The sequence below is a fragment of the Pongo pygmaeus genome, chromosome 16, assembly GCF_028885625.2.
Source record: "Pongo pygmaeus isolate AG05252 chromosome 16, NHGRI_mPonPyg2-v2.0_pri, whole genome shotgun sequence".
Taxonomy (NCBI): Eukaryota; Metazoa; Chordata; class Mammalia; order Primates; family Hominidae; genus Pongo; species Pongo pygmaeus.
Genome location: NC_072389.2, coordinates 50268910 through 50284105, shown reverse-complemented (window position 1 = coordinate 50284105; position 15196 = coordinate 50268910). Strand labels below are relative to the sequence as shown.

General features: G+C 47.8%; 1 protein-coding gene across 1 annotated transcript in view; it reads right to left on the bottom strand.

The window, feature by feature from the left end:
* Positions 1-6147: 6147 nt before the first annotated feature.
* Positions 6148-15196, bottom strand: part of SORD (sorbitol dehydrogenase) — a 47000-nt gene continuing 37951 nt past the window's right edge. The window contains exons 6-9 of the mRNA XM_054450917.2: positions 15067-15132; positions 14270-14445; positions 10891-11012; positions 6148-9965 (exon numbers count right to left, since the gene is read on the bottom strand). Coding sequence (XP_054306892.1) covers positions 9800-9965; positions 10891-11012; positions 14270-14445; positions 15067-15132 — 530 coding nt within the window. The 3' untranslated portion in view covers positions 6148-9799. The remainder of the gene's footprint in view (positions 9966-10890; positions 11013-14269; positions 14446-15066; positions 15133-15196) is intronic.

The following is a 15196-nucleotide window of genomic DNA, read 5'->3' as shown; positions in this document are numbered from 1 at the left end:
GAGATTCAGCAGTTTTTAGACGGGGATATAATACCACAGCGTGAGTAAGGCTGGAGGAGAAAACACTCACATTTCCATTTCCTTAAAACAAAGTCAAAAGATAACCTACTCATTAATAGATATCAATAGTAGGAATGATAAAAAATAGTGTATTAAAGCTTCGTGGGTTTTTTTTTGTTTTGTTTTGTTTTGTTTTTTTTTTGAGATGGAGTCTAGCGCTGTTGCCCAGGCTGGAGTGCAGTGGCATGATCTTGATCACGGCTCACTGCAACCTCTGCCTCCTGGGTTCAAGGGATTCTCCTGCCTCAGCTTCCCAAATAACTGAGATTACAGGGGCACACCACCACACCCGGCTACTTTCTGTATTTTTAGTAGAAACAGGGTTTCACCGTGTTGGCCAGGCTGGTCTTGAGCTCCTGACCTCAAGTGATCCTCCCACCTCGGTCTCCCAAAGTGCTGGGATTACAGGTGTGAGCTACTGCACCCGGCCAAAAAATAGTCTGTTAAAGCTTCTTAAGGTAAAACCAGTTTAAAAACTAAAAAGATAATGTTTCCTTCTGACCTAATTTAAAAGGACCCAGGAAATAAAGTCCTCTACAGAAATCACAGGGGGTGATACAGAGGGAAAGAAAGCAAATGAAGGAAGTAATAAAGGTACATCCAAGGCGGGATGGACATGCAGGCATCATAGTCACAGCCATAAACCAGATGAACTCCTCAGAAAAGTAGAAAGCTCGTAATCTTGATTCAAAAACAAAACTCAGTGACTCAGAGTCCACAAAACATGGCTAAAACCAAAAATACAGGCACATAACCTAAAAGGAGGTGCCAAGGACTGCCCTGCTGTTACTCTGCTGACCATCAGATAAAGTAGATGGTTAGTTAAAAGACCGAGCGCTAGTGAAAGGAAACAGCTGGCTTCTTGGAACCAGCGCTTTCGGGATCTGTTTAACTGTCCTCCCACGGTCCTTGAGGCCTCATAACAAACCTACGCGGTCTATGGTATCACAGATCGCCCTGCCCAGGCTGCCCAGGGGTCTGCTAGGGTTGTAGTGGTGAGTGGGTGCTTCCCTCCCTTCCACTGCTCCTAGGAAATTGCTGCAGTCAAGGGCTTTCTGGAAATGAAAAGGTTGCAGCTAAGCCTGAAAGCCACAGCAAGGTTTAACATTCTTATTAGTTTTTCTTAAATTACAAAAATGATACATGAACATGCTTTTCAAAAATTTTCAAATTATAGAGGAATTTATACAGTAAAAAATGAAAGTCCTCCTGTCCCCAACCACCCCACTGGGCAAACAACACAAAACCCCCAAGTCCTTTCTTCCAGAGCTAACTGCTATTAATAGTTTGATGTCCATCAGCCTGGACATTATTTTCTGCACATATTCAAATATATGTATGTAGGAACTAGGCGGGATCTGGGGCAAATCATTTAATCCCTCTGTATATCAGTTTTCTCAGCCTTAAAATTGGGGCAATGATATTACTCTCAAACGGTTATTGTGAGGGTTATGTGAGTTAAGATATTTGGTATTCTCAGAATAGTGTCTGGCCTATAGTGGGCACCCAGATTCAGCTGTTGTGATTCATTCCTTATTCTTGTTCACAGAAGCTTAGCATTCTATTGTAGAGATGATAACAATTCTGAGGGGTTTCACCGACTCTTACCTAGATACTCAAGTACGTAAACAAGGCCGGGTGTGGTAGCTCAAGCCTGCAATCCCAGCTACTTGGGAGGCTAAGGCAGGAGGATTGCTTGAACCTGGGAGGAGGAGGTTGCAGTGAGCTGAGATCACACCACTGCACTCCAGCCTGGGCAACAGAGCAAGACTCTATACTGTCTCAAAAAAAAAAAAAAAACGTACTCACTATTAGCTCTCCTAAAATTAATGGGTTGGGGACCCTGGCCCAGAACTCAGAACTCTGCCTCTGGTCCGGTATTGTTTTCACCACACCACAGGGTCCCCCACAATTCCCCCTTAAAAGCCAAAACTGTCTGGATGCAGCAGCTGGTCCTACTCCTTGTCCCTCAGTGACGTCCCGCTCAGTTGTCTTATTTGCACCCTAGGCTGTCTCTGGTGGGTTTCTGGGGCAGGGAGCTCTAGGCCAGGCGAGCCCTCCTTTTGCTGCAGTCTCTGGATGTGCCCCTCCTGGTCCTTAAGGTTTGGCTTCCCCTTCCACACAGTGAGTCATTACATGTTGAGACTGCCAGCCTGAGGATTCCCAGCTGCTCTGGGTTTAGCTCAGGCTAATGGGCAGGATGGAAACGGCTGGGAGCTGGGAAGGAGGTCTGGTTGCTTATCAGGCTACAGACATTTCCAGAGCTCCTTCTACATGCCAGGCACTGTGCCAGCCAGTTAGGGACGCCTCCATAATGTAGGTGTGAGACTTGGTCATGGCTTCTGGGGGTCCCCGTCCATGTGAACCAACCGCCCAGGGCTCCTGGGTCCAGCAGCTCTTCAGGGGGGCTTCAGGGGAGCAGAGCAGAGCAGGTCGGTAAGAGGCAGCTCCTAAGTGCTGACACCTGGTTCCTCTCCTCCTCCCTGCCTGGCCTCCAGGTCTGCTGCCATCTCTCTTTCCCTGGCAGGTTTGTGGAATTGCTGAGAATGCTGGGTCAAGGCCAGGCTGAGGCCTTTTCTGCCACCCTGGGAACTGCTCACTTACCTTCGAGCACTTTTGCAGACTCAGGGCTCAGAGCTGGAAAAGTCTTGAGGGTCATTCATTCTACTCATTTAACAGATCAAGAGAGAAAATTTGGTGAGTCAAGGGCAGGGGCACAAGCACTTAATAAGCATCATCAGAGTGCCATTCACCAGGGGAAGAACATGAAGCTTCTTTATTCTGTCCCTATGACAAGCCTGAGGCTTGTTTTATTTTTCCCACTTAAAGGATGAGGAACCTGAAGCTTGGAGGAGTCAAGTGAGTTGCTCGAGGTCATCAGGAAGCAGAGTAGCCTAACGTGTACCCACCTCTTTCTTACTATAGGGAGCCCAAGACATCTACACAACCCACTGGTCTCTTCCTTTACAGGTGCCTCTTCCAAATGCAGGAGAGCTGTCCCTCCAGTCAGCCACAGGCCCATGGCCAGACACGGACTGGATGACAGAAACATCCCCAGCCAAGGTGGTTACCTTGGCAATGTCTGTCTTCCCTTCGGAAGCATCGTTCCCTCTGGAACCCCATTCTGGAGGAAGGCAGCATGGCAGGAGCAAGGGCCTTCCTCAGGTCCTAGTTTTGTTGGGTGTTCAGCAAGGTGTGGGGATTTAGTGTGTGGTGCAGGGGAAGGCAAGTTGGGGTTGGCCCAGGAGAGCTCTGGCTAGAGCCTGTCTGTCCCTGTGCTATGCTGAAAGCCCAGCTGCTCCCCAGAACCAGCAGCCCCAGTCCCCAAAGGCCAGAGCTGAGTCACTTTCTTCAGTCTGCCCTGGATGACTAGTTCCTTGCCTCCCAGCTTTTTCCGCATTCACCTTCTCACAGATCATGTGATAGACTCCTTCTGCTTACTGATAACAGTTTTTCCAGAAGTTCCTGAGAATCATTAAACCTTGATACTGTCAGCGCCGGCAGCCCTATCCCATCTCACATGATGGGTGGCAAGAGATATGATTCCCTTTGGTATTCCTGAAAGCAGATAGTGCAAATATGCAAGAGCACTCGAAAATCTACACAGTATTGTTAAGCTATATAAGCACAGCGTTACATACACATATGTGCCCACAGAATGAAACAGCAATGTGACAAATGCTTTCGAATCACTCAGAAGGCAAAGTTCCTTAAGGGTTCTACAAATTGCCAAGTCTCTTGGGGTCTGAGCATCTAAGATCTGCATATTAACACTTGCTATGGTTTGAGTTTGTCCCCACGAAAATTCATGTTGAAATTTGATCCCCAATGTGGCAGTGTTGGGAGCAGATGCCTAATGGGAGGTGTTTGGGTCATAAGGACAGATTCCTCCCGAATGGCTTGGTGCCATTCTCGCGGTAGTGAGTTTTCACTCTGGCAAGACTGGATTAATTCTCTCAGGAATGGATTAGATCCACAAGAGTGGGTTGTTACAAAGCCAGGACGTCCCTTGAGTTTGGCCTCTTCACACGTGTCTGCTTCCCCTTTGACTTTCTCTGCAATGTTATGGTGTAGCATAAAAGCCCTTACCAGAAGGCACGGCCATGCCCTTAAACTTCCCGGCCTGCAAAACTGTGAGCTAAATAAACCCCTTTATTTGTAAATCACTCAGTCCCAAGTATTCTGTTATAGTAACACAAAATGGACTAAGCCAGTACCCAATCCAAGTCATTTTATGCCACATGGATTTGCACCCACTTGGAGAGGTCAGAACCAATAAGGAACATTCTGCACACACCACCCTTACTTCTTCCTGGTGACTTGTTAAAGTTTGGTGAATGGGCCGGGCGCGGTGGCTCTTGCCTGTAATTCTAGCACTTTGGGAGGCCGAGGCGAGTAGATTGCCTGAGCTCAAGAGACCAGCCAGGGCAACATAGTGAAACCCGGTCTCTACTAAAATACAAAAAATTAGCCAGGCATGGTGGTGTGTGCCTGTAATCCCAGCTACTCAGGAGGCTGAGACAGGAGAATCTCTTGGATCTGGGTTGTAGAGGTTGCAGTGAGCTGAGATCGCGTCACTGCACTCCAGCCTGGGCGACAGAACGAGATCCTGTCTCCAAAAAAAAAAAAAAAAAAGGAGGTCTTTCTTTGGAGTTGCAGGGGCTCCTGCCCTGAACTTCTCGGTGAAACAGATCTCAATGGTCTTATGCTCCTCCCTCTCCCTCATTTTTTCTTTTGCCGTTTCATTGCTAACAGTGTTCAACAGCAATATGCCCCATCTTTATATATCATAAGAAACACTATTCTAGGTTATTACAAGCAGAAATATTTTTGTCCTGAATAACATTGTTACTGGGCCAAAAGACAGATCAGGAGTCCCAGACTTTAGTTTCCTGAAATCGCCAGGACAGGCACAAGGGGAAGGGGCTCCTGGATATTGACTAACTTGGGTGGGCCTAGCCAGGAGAAAGAGCAACATGTGTTCTGTACTTTCTGGGAAGATCCCTGAAGCCATCACGGAGGCTCCCCAACTTCCGAGTCGCCCATCTGTTGCTGTGGCAGTGGGAACGGATTACTTAAGGAGAGGGCATTTTGCTCTCTGTAGGTGGGCAAGTTTCCTGGGCTCTCTGTTTTACCTCCCTCTGGCTTCTTCCTCCTGTGCCCTCTGCTGTGTGCCACAGGGGATCAGGGATTCTCACCCTCCTGAGGCCCAGTGGGGAAAAGTGAACATGGCAGCCTCAAGGTTAGCTGAAGCTGCCATTTGCCCAGCCTCTTCCATCCCAACCATGTCAGTGAGCCCAGGTCTGGTTAACTATTGCAGAATGCCTGTAATAGGGAACTCTGGAAGTATATTGGGCTGAGGTGGGATTTTCCCTCCCCACAGTGCCCTGAGCAATGGAAGTGGTGGGGGTTGAGGGAGCCATGCTGCTGAATTCTGGTTGGCATTCCCGCCTTGTGTGAAATGGGGTGTTGGGGTGGGGCAGCCTCTGCTTGGATTTGGTTGTAAGATAAACCTGGAGGAGAAAAAAAGTTTGGTGAACGGTACCCAGTGTCCCCTGGAATTGAGGTGGAGGGGCAGGGGTAGGGAAGGCTTCCAGTATAAGTTCATTGATGGCGGCTCACTGCTCCACAGTAGCTGGGTCACAGTTCCCTGTGAATTCTGTGCCAGTCCTTCACAGGAGCTGTTTGTTGTCGTCCCGGCAGTAGTCCCAGAGCTAAAAGGGACCACCAATTTTACTAATAAGGAAACTGGGGCCTGGAAAATGGCAATCTGTCCAAGTTTATGGGTCTAGGCCCCTGCTTTCCCAAGGGTGGCCTGAAGCCAGAGAGCCAATGGCTTCATGGCCTCATCCTCAGCAGCCCCTGTGAGCTACCTAAGACCCCAGAGTCCTCCCACATCACACAAGGCCTGGGGCAACCCCAGAGATTTCCTTAGACAGTCTGAATGTCAATACTGTGTTTTCTTGTCTAACCAGGTCACCTTAAAAATGTGTGTACCCTTAACCCCAGCTATTTTCATTCTAAAATATAATTTCAAGAAATAACATATTAATAACTTCAGGAAATAATGAGTCAGGAGCACAAAAGTATGCAACAAGGGTAGTCTTTGCAATTTTATTATTAGAACAAAACTCTGTAAATTATCCAAACACTCAAAATACTGCAATTTGCTTTATAAATGATAGTCTATCCATACAATGGGATGTGGTGATTTAAAATAATGATGTGTATAATTACTGACATAGAAAGAAATTTAGCCATTTATTAAATGAAAACAAGTATGTTTGTAAAACAGTATCCAGAAGACAAAGGACCCAGTTTCTTCAACATGACAGTGGCATGTAAACCAAAATGTAGGGGGAACTATAATAAAGAGGCTTAAGAATGAAGAAAAAATAAAAAATAAAACAGGCTTAATATATCAACCACATGCAATATGTTTAGGTCCTGATTCCAGTAAAGCAAGTGTAAAAAAGTAAAGTTTTGGCTGGGCATGGTGGCTCATGCCTGTAATCTCAGTGTTTTGGGAAACTGAGGCAGGAAGATTGCTTGAGGCCAGGAATTCAAGAACACCCTGGGCCACATAGTGAGACCTTTTTAAATTTTTTTCTCTACAAACAGTAGCCAGGCATGGTGGTGCATGCCTATAATCCCAGCTACTCCAGAGGCTGAGACAGGAGGATCACTTGAACCCAGGAGTTTGATATTGCAGTGAGCTCTGATCAAGACCCTGTCTTTGGGGAGAAAAAAAAGTAATTTTTTTCTGTTTTTTAGATGAGGGAAAATATGGCATGGATTGACTGGGTATTAGCTATTATGAAATTATTATTAGTTTTGTCAGGTATAGTAATGGGAATTATTTAATAATTGTGATTTTTTTAAAGTCCTCATCTGTTAACGAGTAAAATGAAAAAAGTAAAGTACACTCCCATTAATGTTTACAAATGCATGCACATGTTTGATATGTATAGATTCATGGAAAGGGGCTGCAGGAAGCCCAGGATTTCATTCCTACCACCACAACCAAGTGCTCAATCAATATTGATTGACTCAGTGAATCAGTCCCGGAACCAAGAATGTGAATTCCCCACAAGCTCCCCGACCTTGGGAGGCCCAGCAGCCTCTGTGTGCTCTGTCACCAGCGCCTGGCACTTGATTCATGCTTTCAGTCAACACTGAGGACCCCACCCAGTCAGCACCACGAGTGCTAGGGAGTGAAGAGGTGTCAGGGCGGAGAGCTGGGAAGGACCCTACAGGCAACCTGGAAGGCAGAAAGCAGTGGACTGCTCCACGGACACTAAAGGAGAAAGAGGACATGTTGGCTCCTCTAATTCCCTCTTGCAGCCCACCTCTGGCTATAGCAGATGCTGGTGTGAAGTCACCTCTGCACTCAGTCACTGGTTCTCTGACATCTTCCCCACCCAGTCTCCCTTGTGCAGCACGGTGCTGCCTCCTCCCTCCTGCCTGCTATTGTGTGTGCGGGAGGCCTGGTGGGGAGTTGGTGGAGCCAGAGGTTAGAAGGGAGGCAAATAGGATTTATGGGATATTTGCCTTTCCTAAGAACTGTCCTCTACTCATGATGTCAACCTAGGTTCAAGGTACGGAGGCCAAATAACAGGGAAGCAATGCTCGAAAACTAGCAGCCAGCTGGGACAGAGGCTGGGTCTGGCTACAGGCGGTGGGGCCTGGTCAGGGTCATCTCCTCCACACACAGTGGTGGCCTCCTCCACACACTGACTTCTACCTAGGGCTCAAGGAGGAGGACGATGAAGGGGCAGCAGTGAAATGGCTTCGCAAGGAGTGCGTAGGCTGCAGGAAGTGCCTCCAAAACACCAGCAGACATTCTCTGGTAGAGCCTCTGCCCCTCACTCCCAGCTTCCTTCTCCTCTTAAAGCCCTGGCTGAAGCAGACACTGAGCTCCTTCTCTGGGCACCTGAAAGTGGGCACAGGGCGTGAGGATGATGTTTCCACCAAGACTGCTTAGTGCATCTTCTCATCAGTAGGAGCTGCTTGGTGGGGGTGGTGGCATGGGGAGCATTATTTGTCCTCTAGGACTGGACCCCTCAGTCCTATGAGAGGCAGCATGTTGTAAAGGACTTGATGCCAAGATTCCTGGGTTCTGTCTAATCCTGGGCCATTGACTAACCCACTGTGTGATTTGCCAAGTCACTTCCCCAATCTGTGCCTCAATTTCGTCTCTTGTTAACTGAAGGGTTGTGTTAAGACAATCTTAAGGTCTCCTCTGGCATTTATATCTTCTTCATCTATAAAATGATTTTGTATGTGGCTTGTTGTGAGGATTAGAGATAATTCATGTCAATGAAATTATATTTGGTAAAGAAAATATGTCACCTTCAAAAATCCTGGGATCCTTTCCTCTGGGAAATGGGTAACCTAAGTCCATTCCCTGCTAAACATGACCATAAATAGCAGCATGAGTCAGATACCACCAACAATATTTATTACCCAAAGCAATCTGAAAGATTCGGGCACAAGGTCATGGCTTTCCCAAGTTACAAGAAAATCAGAACCTCTTCAAACTCACCCTCCACCCATAGCCAAAGTAAGGGATTAAAGGCTATAGCTCAAGCTATGTCATGGCTACAATATCCTCATTCTTGATGAATAATCTCAAAGTCACAAGTGGGCATGATGCGATTTGGATCCAAATCTTACCAGAAAAAAAACCCACCATTAAAATAAGACAAGTTCATAGAAATCATTCCAACAGAAAGATACCAAGAGCCTTTACTGGTAATGAGAAGAGGAAAGATTTTCTGTTTATAATAACCAGAAAGAAATGGAATTGTCTAATAACCATCAATTGAGTATGAGCCTAGTTGAGTTGAGTATGAGCCTAGTACGGGATGCGAATCTTCTGGGGTGGGGAAGTCTTGTGAGCTAACCAAACCCTCCTGGTCTCTGGTGAGGTCCACAGGTGGCAGTTTCCCGGTGGCCTAGTGACAAGGGACCATGCTTAGGGGTGGGGTGGGGCATGTTGGGGAGGGGGTCCTTCACTTGGCAAGTGAAATAACACAATTCTCAGGAGCTGAAGAAGAGGCAATCTTCAAACAGTGCTGAGAAGTCCTCTTACTTTTTCCACATTAGGGGAATGCAAGCTGGTTTAACCTCACATGACATTTCCTTTTTTGTTTGTTTGTTTTTTTCATTTGATTGGTTTTAAAATTATCCTGGATCCAGGAAAGTGATACCTTTTCTTATTCTCCTTTTATCATCAAACCAAACAGCCAATATGTCTCTAGAAACATTGAGTTCTAAACTGAAAGTGCTGACAAGCCTTCATCCCAGACCCTGAGTGGCAGATTTTCATGAAAATCAGCTTCTGGGCCAGTTAAGTCTTCATGAAGTTATCTTTTCATAACTCAGCCATCATTCCCCTCCAGGTCAGTAGCAGTGGAACCAGGAAACCCAAGGGCCAGATTTCCTTCCTCAATGAAGGCACTCCAGGAAGAAGGGGAGTTCCTGGCACCTGCCTGCCAGACTCTGCTCTACTTGCTGAACTTTGCTTAGCATGAACAGACCATTCTGGCTACAAGTTCCCCCAGACTATCCCAGATTATATCTTTAAGGCACACCAGTTCCTCTGCTTAAGGACTTCTGTTCACAATAAATTATATTAATTATTCTTAACATTCAAAAGAGAAAGTTCTGCACCCCTGTCCAGCCATTGTGCCCTGAGATCCCGAGACTGTGGGGATGAGGGCAGAGCCAATTAACATCAGGGATTCTGGTCATTGGGGTCACACTTGAGCATGATTTTCAACCCCAATCCCTTTTTAAATGTTTCAAAGGCCTCCAGAGCTTTCTCCAGAGGAAACCTATGTGTGATGAGAGGTTTTACGTTCACAGACTTGGATGCAAGCATCGAAATCGCCACTGGCCACCTGTAAAAGAACAGGAGCATTATATTCAACCTTCAAGAGGAAAGAGCCAGGTGCCCCAAACTACCAAGCACTAGATCAGCTTGGCCGTATTTATTGATAGCACTGTGGTTCTGCAAAGCCAATTTTACAGGCCAACAACCCAGGAAAGGACCTTATGGCTTATGCTTCAGGGGTACAGAGCCTATTTCCAATTGCCCCCACCCCTCACCCACCCGCTCACTCTGCCATGTCTGCATGGAGCCTAGAATTCCTGTGGCATGAAGGTACAAGGCACATGGTGGAGGCCACTGGGAAAAGGCAGAGAAGCCGTGGGGAGGCAGCCCAGGACAAACCAGTCACATCCACTAACAGCTCAGCTTACTGGAAAACTGGCGCCCTCATGAGGGCATGGAGTTACAGCCTCTAAAGCCAGGAGTAAGGGACACTGCTGGAGAGGGGGGTCCCAGCCAGAGGGCCGAAGCAGGGGAGAGGGTAGAGCTGCAGAACATGGGTGGAGCAAACTCAGACCCTTTCGCTCCCCAGCGTGGGCCCTAGGGCTCAGGAACGGAAGCCACAGGACTTGATTTCTTCCTTTTGTCCTCCTTTCTCTCCTTCTTCCCTTTAAAGGGAGAAAATGGAGATCTGGTAACTTAAGAAAATGGGGGGACAAAAGGGGCCTGGGGGGGATAAGCAGCAGGCACTCAGTAAGAGTATGCTTTAAAATCCCCTCCTTCCTTCCCTCCATCCATCCTTCTGTCCCTCCCATTCTTTAACTGGGAGTGAGTGTTCTCTCTTTGGATCCCTGTTATATCACACAGCTATCAGTGTGGCCAGGGAGTGCCCCCCATGAACAAACAGGCAGAGACTCATGGGCCCAGAGGCTGAGTGGGGCCTGCCCTGGTCTTGCTGGAGGCTGGGCATCCCAGCTTACCCACAGCGTACTCACGTGTTGCAGTATCGAAACACGCCCTTGATATCCACCTCCCGGATGGCTGCATGCAGTAGGGGTATGGTGGTCATCTCAGAGCCCAGACCCACAAGCACCAGGGTCCCTCCAGAGTGAGTGGCCTATAAAGGAGGTAAAAACAAGAAAGCTCAGAAGATAAGAAATACTGACTTCCCACTTACAGTAACATATTGTCATCACACAAGTATCTTTTGGTTGCATCAGCTGAGCATCCAAAAATTCCAGATAATGAGATTCTTGTACACTGCTAAACTGCTCAACCTGCCAACCAAACTTAAGTGGCAGAGTAAACACTGTTTTCTTTAAAGCTTCTGAAAAAATACACTTAACCCATGGAGAACCAGGCACAGTGGGAACATCTTCCAAAGCTTTACAGATTCGGGACCCAACACTGGCTTCAGCCACCTCCACAGTCTAAGCACCTGTTCCTCCCACAGAGCGCCCCTCCACAGGCAGCACTTTCATCAGAGCTGGAAGGAACCACTTGCCCTCTAAGCTCACCGGTGGTGAGAAAACTATAAACATGAGACAGATGGGCCACTTGTATTATGTGGTTTAAAAAAGGCTTTATCCGTGCGTGCAGGCTGGCAGTTAGAAATCTTTTTGTTCTGGAGATGTTTACCTCAACAGTATGAGCCATAATGGGTTTTGTCTTCCTTGAATGTTTATCTGCCTTATCAGTTCCCCACTTGGAGTGGGTCACAGGCAGCAGTGAAATTTCTCGTGAAAATTTCCCCAGAACTCCCTGTGAGTGCTATGCTTGTTCCAGAGCTTTCTGGGGATCACTGTGCTCAGTGTGGTGAGAGACAGATCAATGGACAATTCAATCATGCTGGGTGTTCATTATAGTCAGCAGCAAGCATTTATTGGGACCATTCTAGGTGCTAAACAGTGGAACTAGAGAAAGGCACACATCACAGCCTCCACTTCTGAGATGAGGGATACACCATGATCACAGCCTCTACTTCTGAGATGAAGGATACACCATGGAGAAAGGCCTGCAGTGCTGTGAGCAAGAGGTGAACTCAGGGTTTGAGTGGTGTGGGAGTGACTCCCAGTGCTGCTGCTTCAGAGCTGTGGTACCCTGGACGTGCCCTCTCAGCCCATTTTCTAGGGAAACTACTTTCTCCCAGTACTTCCTCTCTACCTGGTGATGAGGAGGAACACCAACTGACCATCCCAAGCTGCCAAGATGCCAGCAGTTTGCTGACCCCAGGTCAAGGAATGCTGGAACCACCTGGACACCATCCTGTAGGTATGGCAACTGCACCAAGGATATGACATCAATTCTACCCCAAGGCATCTGCCACGTCTCATCACAAACACTATCCAGTCATAACTTGGCAGGACAGTGATGCTCAGATTTGTCCATATTTGGTCCAGCCACCTAGCCTGCTCATTGGCGGGGTGGTCTATAGCATTCTACAGCACCTGCCATGTGTGACGTCAGGAGAGACACTGCTTCAGGCCTGGTGAGGCCCATGGGTCACATTCACCTCCATGCCTGCCTCAGGTAGTCTGGCAACCAGGCCCCCACCATCAACAGCTGGAAATGCCAACTGTTCCAAATGCTCTAAGGGCAGGGCACAAGAGGGAGGAGAGCCATGTCCTTTAAGTCCCCCAGCTTATACTGCCTCTCTGTGGGGTGGAGGTCACTGACCTGCCGACAACTTGAAGACAGTAGATGCGACTTACTCATGTCTTAGCCCTCAAAGTGCCCAGCACAAAGCCTGGCACACAGTAGGTACCCAAGACATACCATGGGTAGATCAATCACACACACACACACAGACCCATTGTTCCTCTCTGAGCTTCAGCTTCTTTTTGCCCCTTCCCACATGGCGACCACTGCCTATGACAGTGAAGCAGAGGGCTGGCCAACTCCAGCTGAAACTCAGGACAGTGCCAAGGTGGCACCTGGTCCTCCCTCTCCCCCACTGCTTCCTCAGCTCCCAAGGCCACTGGGCAACTTAGTAGGAGGAGGTCTAGGCAGCTCTGCTACTCAGCTTGGTGGGTCAGCCTTCCCTAGAATGTCTCATGTGATGCAAAGTACCCTCCTGCTGTGACTCTCAGAAGGAAGGAGGAAGCCCACGCTACCGTGGGGAAGCTGTCTGGGAGGCAGGGACGGGAGTCCCCTGTGGTGGCAGCTGCCTGCTACCCTCTCCAGCCCTGGCCCTGTCCCCTTACCCTAGCAGGGTTGTTCGTGCCCTCCTTCCCTTCTTCTCCTAAGCAGCGGGGCAACTCAGGCACTGGGGCCTGGCAGGGCTGGGCCTGGGCCTGACTTGGCTTGCCTCAAACAAACCACAAATCCCTCAGCATAAAACGGTAACTGATTTTCAGGGCTATTGTGCAGATTAGGCCTCATGTTTATAAAGTACAGCAGAGAACCTGGCATACAGTAGGGCTTGGAACCTGGAAGTTATTCTTTTCCCTTCGTTTCCTCATACTTTGATCTGTCAATGCCACTCCCTCCCACCACCTCCAACTTCCTGCCAACTTCCCATAAGTGGCTGGTGGGTCACTGAGGGGCGAGTCAGGCATTGGCAGCTTATCTGTTCCTAGGTCTGGAAGACAAAACAAGCAGTAGTCAGCTGTGACCCTGGAAAATCACCTCACCTTCATGACTAACTGAATGACTGTCACTTTATATCAATGACTAAAAGACTGCAGTTTTCCTCAATAAAATAAGACAGAGATTTCCCACATACAATTAAGGCATGGTTCCCTGTTTTTCTTCTTGATCTTTTTACCAAAACTACTGCACTTTTAACATCACAGATATGATCATGAAGCCAACCCCATCCCCAAAGTGTGTGTCCTTAACATTTTTCAAGGCCCATGTATAGCTGTTATCTTGTGTGAACCTCAGATGGCCCAATAAGGATATAAGGCAAGTTCAAGTACAGTCTCCGCACTAAAGATAAGAAAATAGAGATAGCGCCTGTAATCGAGCACTTTGAGAGGACGAGGAGGGTGGATCATGAGGTCAGGAGATGGCGACCACCCTAGCTAACACGGTGAAATCCCGTCTCTACTAAAAAAAATACAAAATTTATCCAGGCATGGTGGCGGGCACCTGTAGTCCCAGCTACTCGGGAGGCTGAGGCAGGAGAATGGCGTGTACCCAGGAGGCGGAGCTTGCAGTGAGCCAAGATCGAGCCACGGCACTCCAGCCTGGGCGACTGAGTGAGACTCTGTCTCAAAAAAAAAAAAAAAAAAAAAGAAAACAGAGATAGCAAAAGACAAATAAGTTTGGCTTGGGGCTCACACAGCAAGCTAGTAAAGAAGTTTGACTCCCTACCTCTGCCTCCTTCACTCCCCTACGCTGATTCCCCAAAGCTGCCCTCAGCCCACTCACGTAGATGCCCGCCTGGATGGAGGCCTCTGCCCCCGTGCACTCGATGGTGACTTCCGGCTTGCACCCCAGCAGACCTTCTACTTTCCTGGCGATTTCCTGAGGGCTCTCCTTGGAGATCTGGAGGACTAAATCAGCCCCAATCTCCTTGGCTTTGGACAATCGGGTAGCAGACAGATCTGAAGGTTAAAAAAAAAAAAAAAAAAATTCTTTCCAACAGAGAAATCTGATGACTCATTAGGAAGAAAAGAAAATGGAGGTGTAAGATCTGATGGCAACAAAGCTCTCGTGCAATGGGTGGTGGTGTTGAGCCCAACACACATACTCTTCACACCAAGCTTGTCCAACCTGCAGCCCACATGCAGCCCAGGATGGCTTTGAATATGGCCCAACACAAATCCATAAACTCTCTACAAATATTATGAGATTAAAAAAAATTTTTTTTTCGCTCATCAGCTATCATTAGTGTTAGTGTATTTTATGTGGGGCCCAAGACAATTCTTCCAATGTGGCCCAAGGAAGCCAAAAAATTGGACACCCCTGCTCTACACCCTCATACACCCCCATATCCACCACACAGCTACACACACACATTCTCTCTCACACAAACTCTCTCTCTCTCTCTGATAGCTTCTCCTAACACAAAACACACACTCACACTCTTCTATATCTCCACAATCCATATGACACTACACACTCACCCCCTCCACACTGTCACAGATAACCTCTCCTCACACATACACATACAGTAGGCCCAGCTGTTTCCCAGTCAAGGAGATTGAAAAAGAACAAAGTCTTACCAGTCACCACTACTTGAGCTGCTCCCATTGCCTTGGCCACGAGCAAAGTGACCATCCCAATTGGCCCTAAACAAAGCAGAAGATGGAAGATGTTTGTGAAATATTAAACATCTGCTCTCCCACTTGTCCA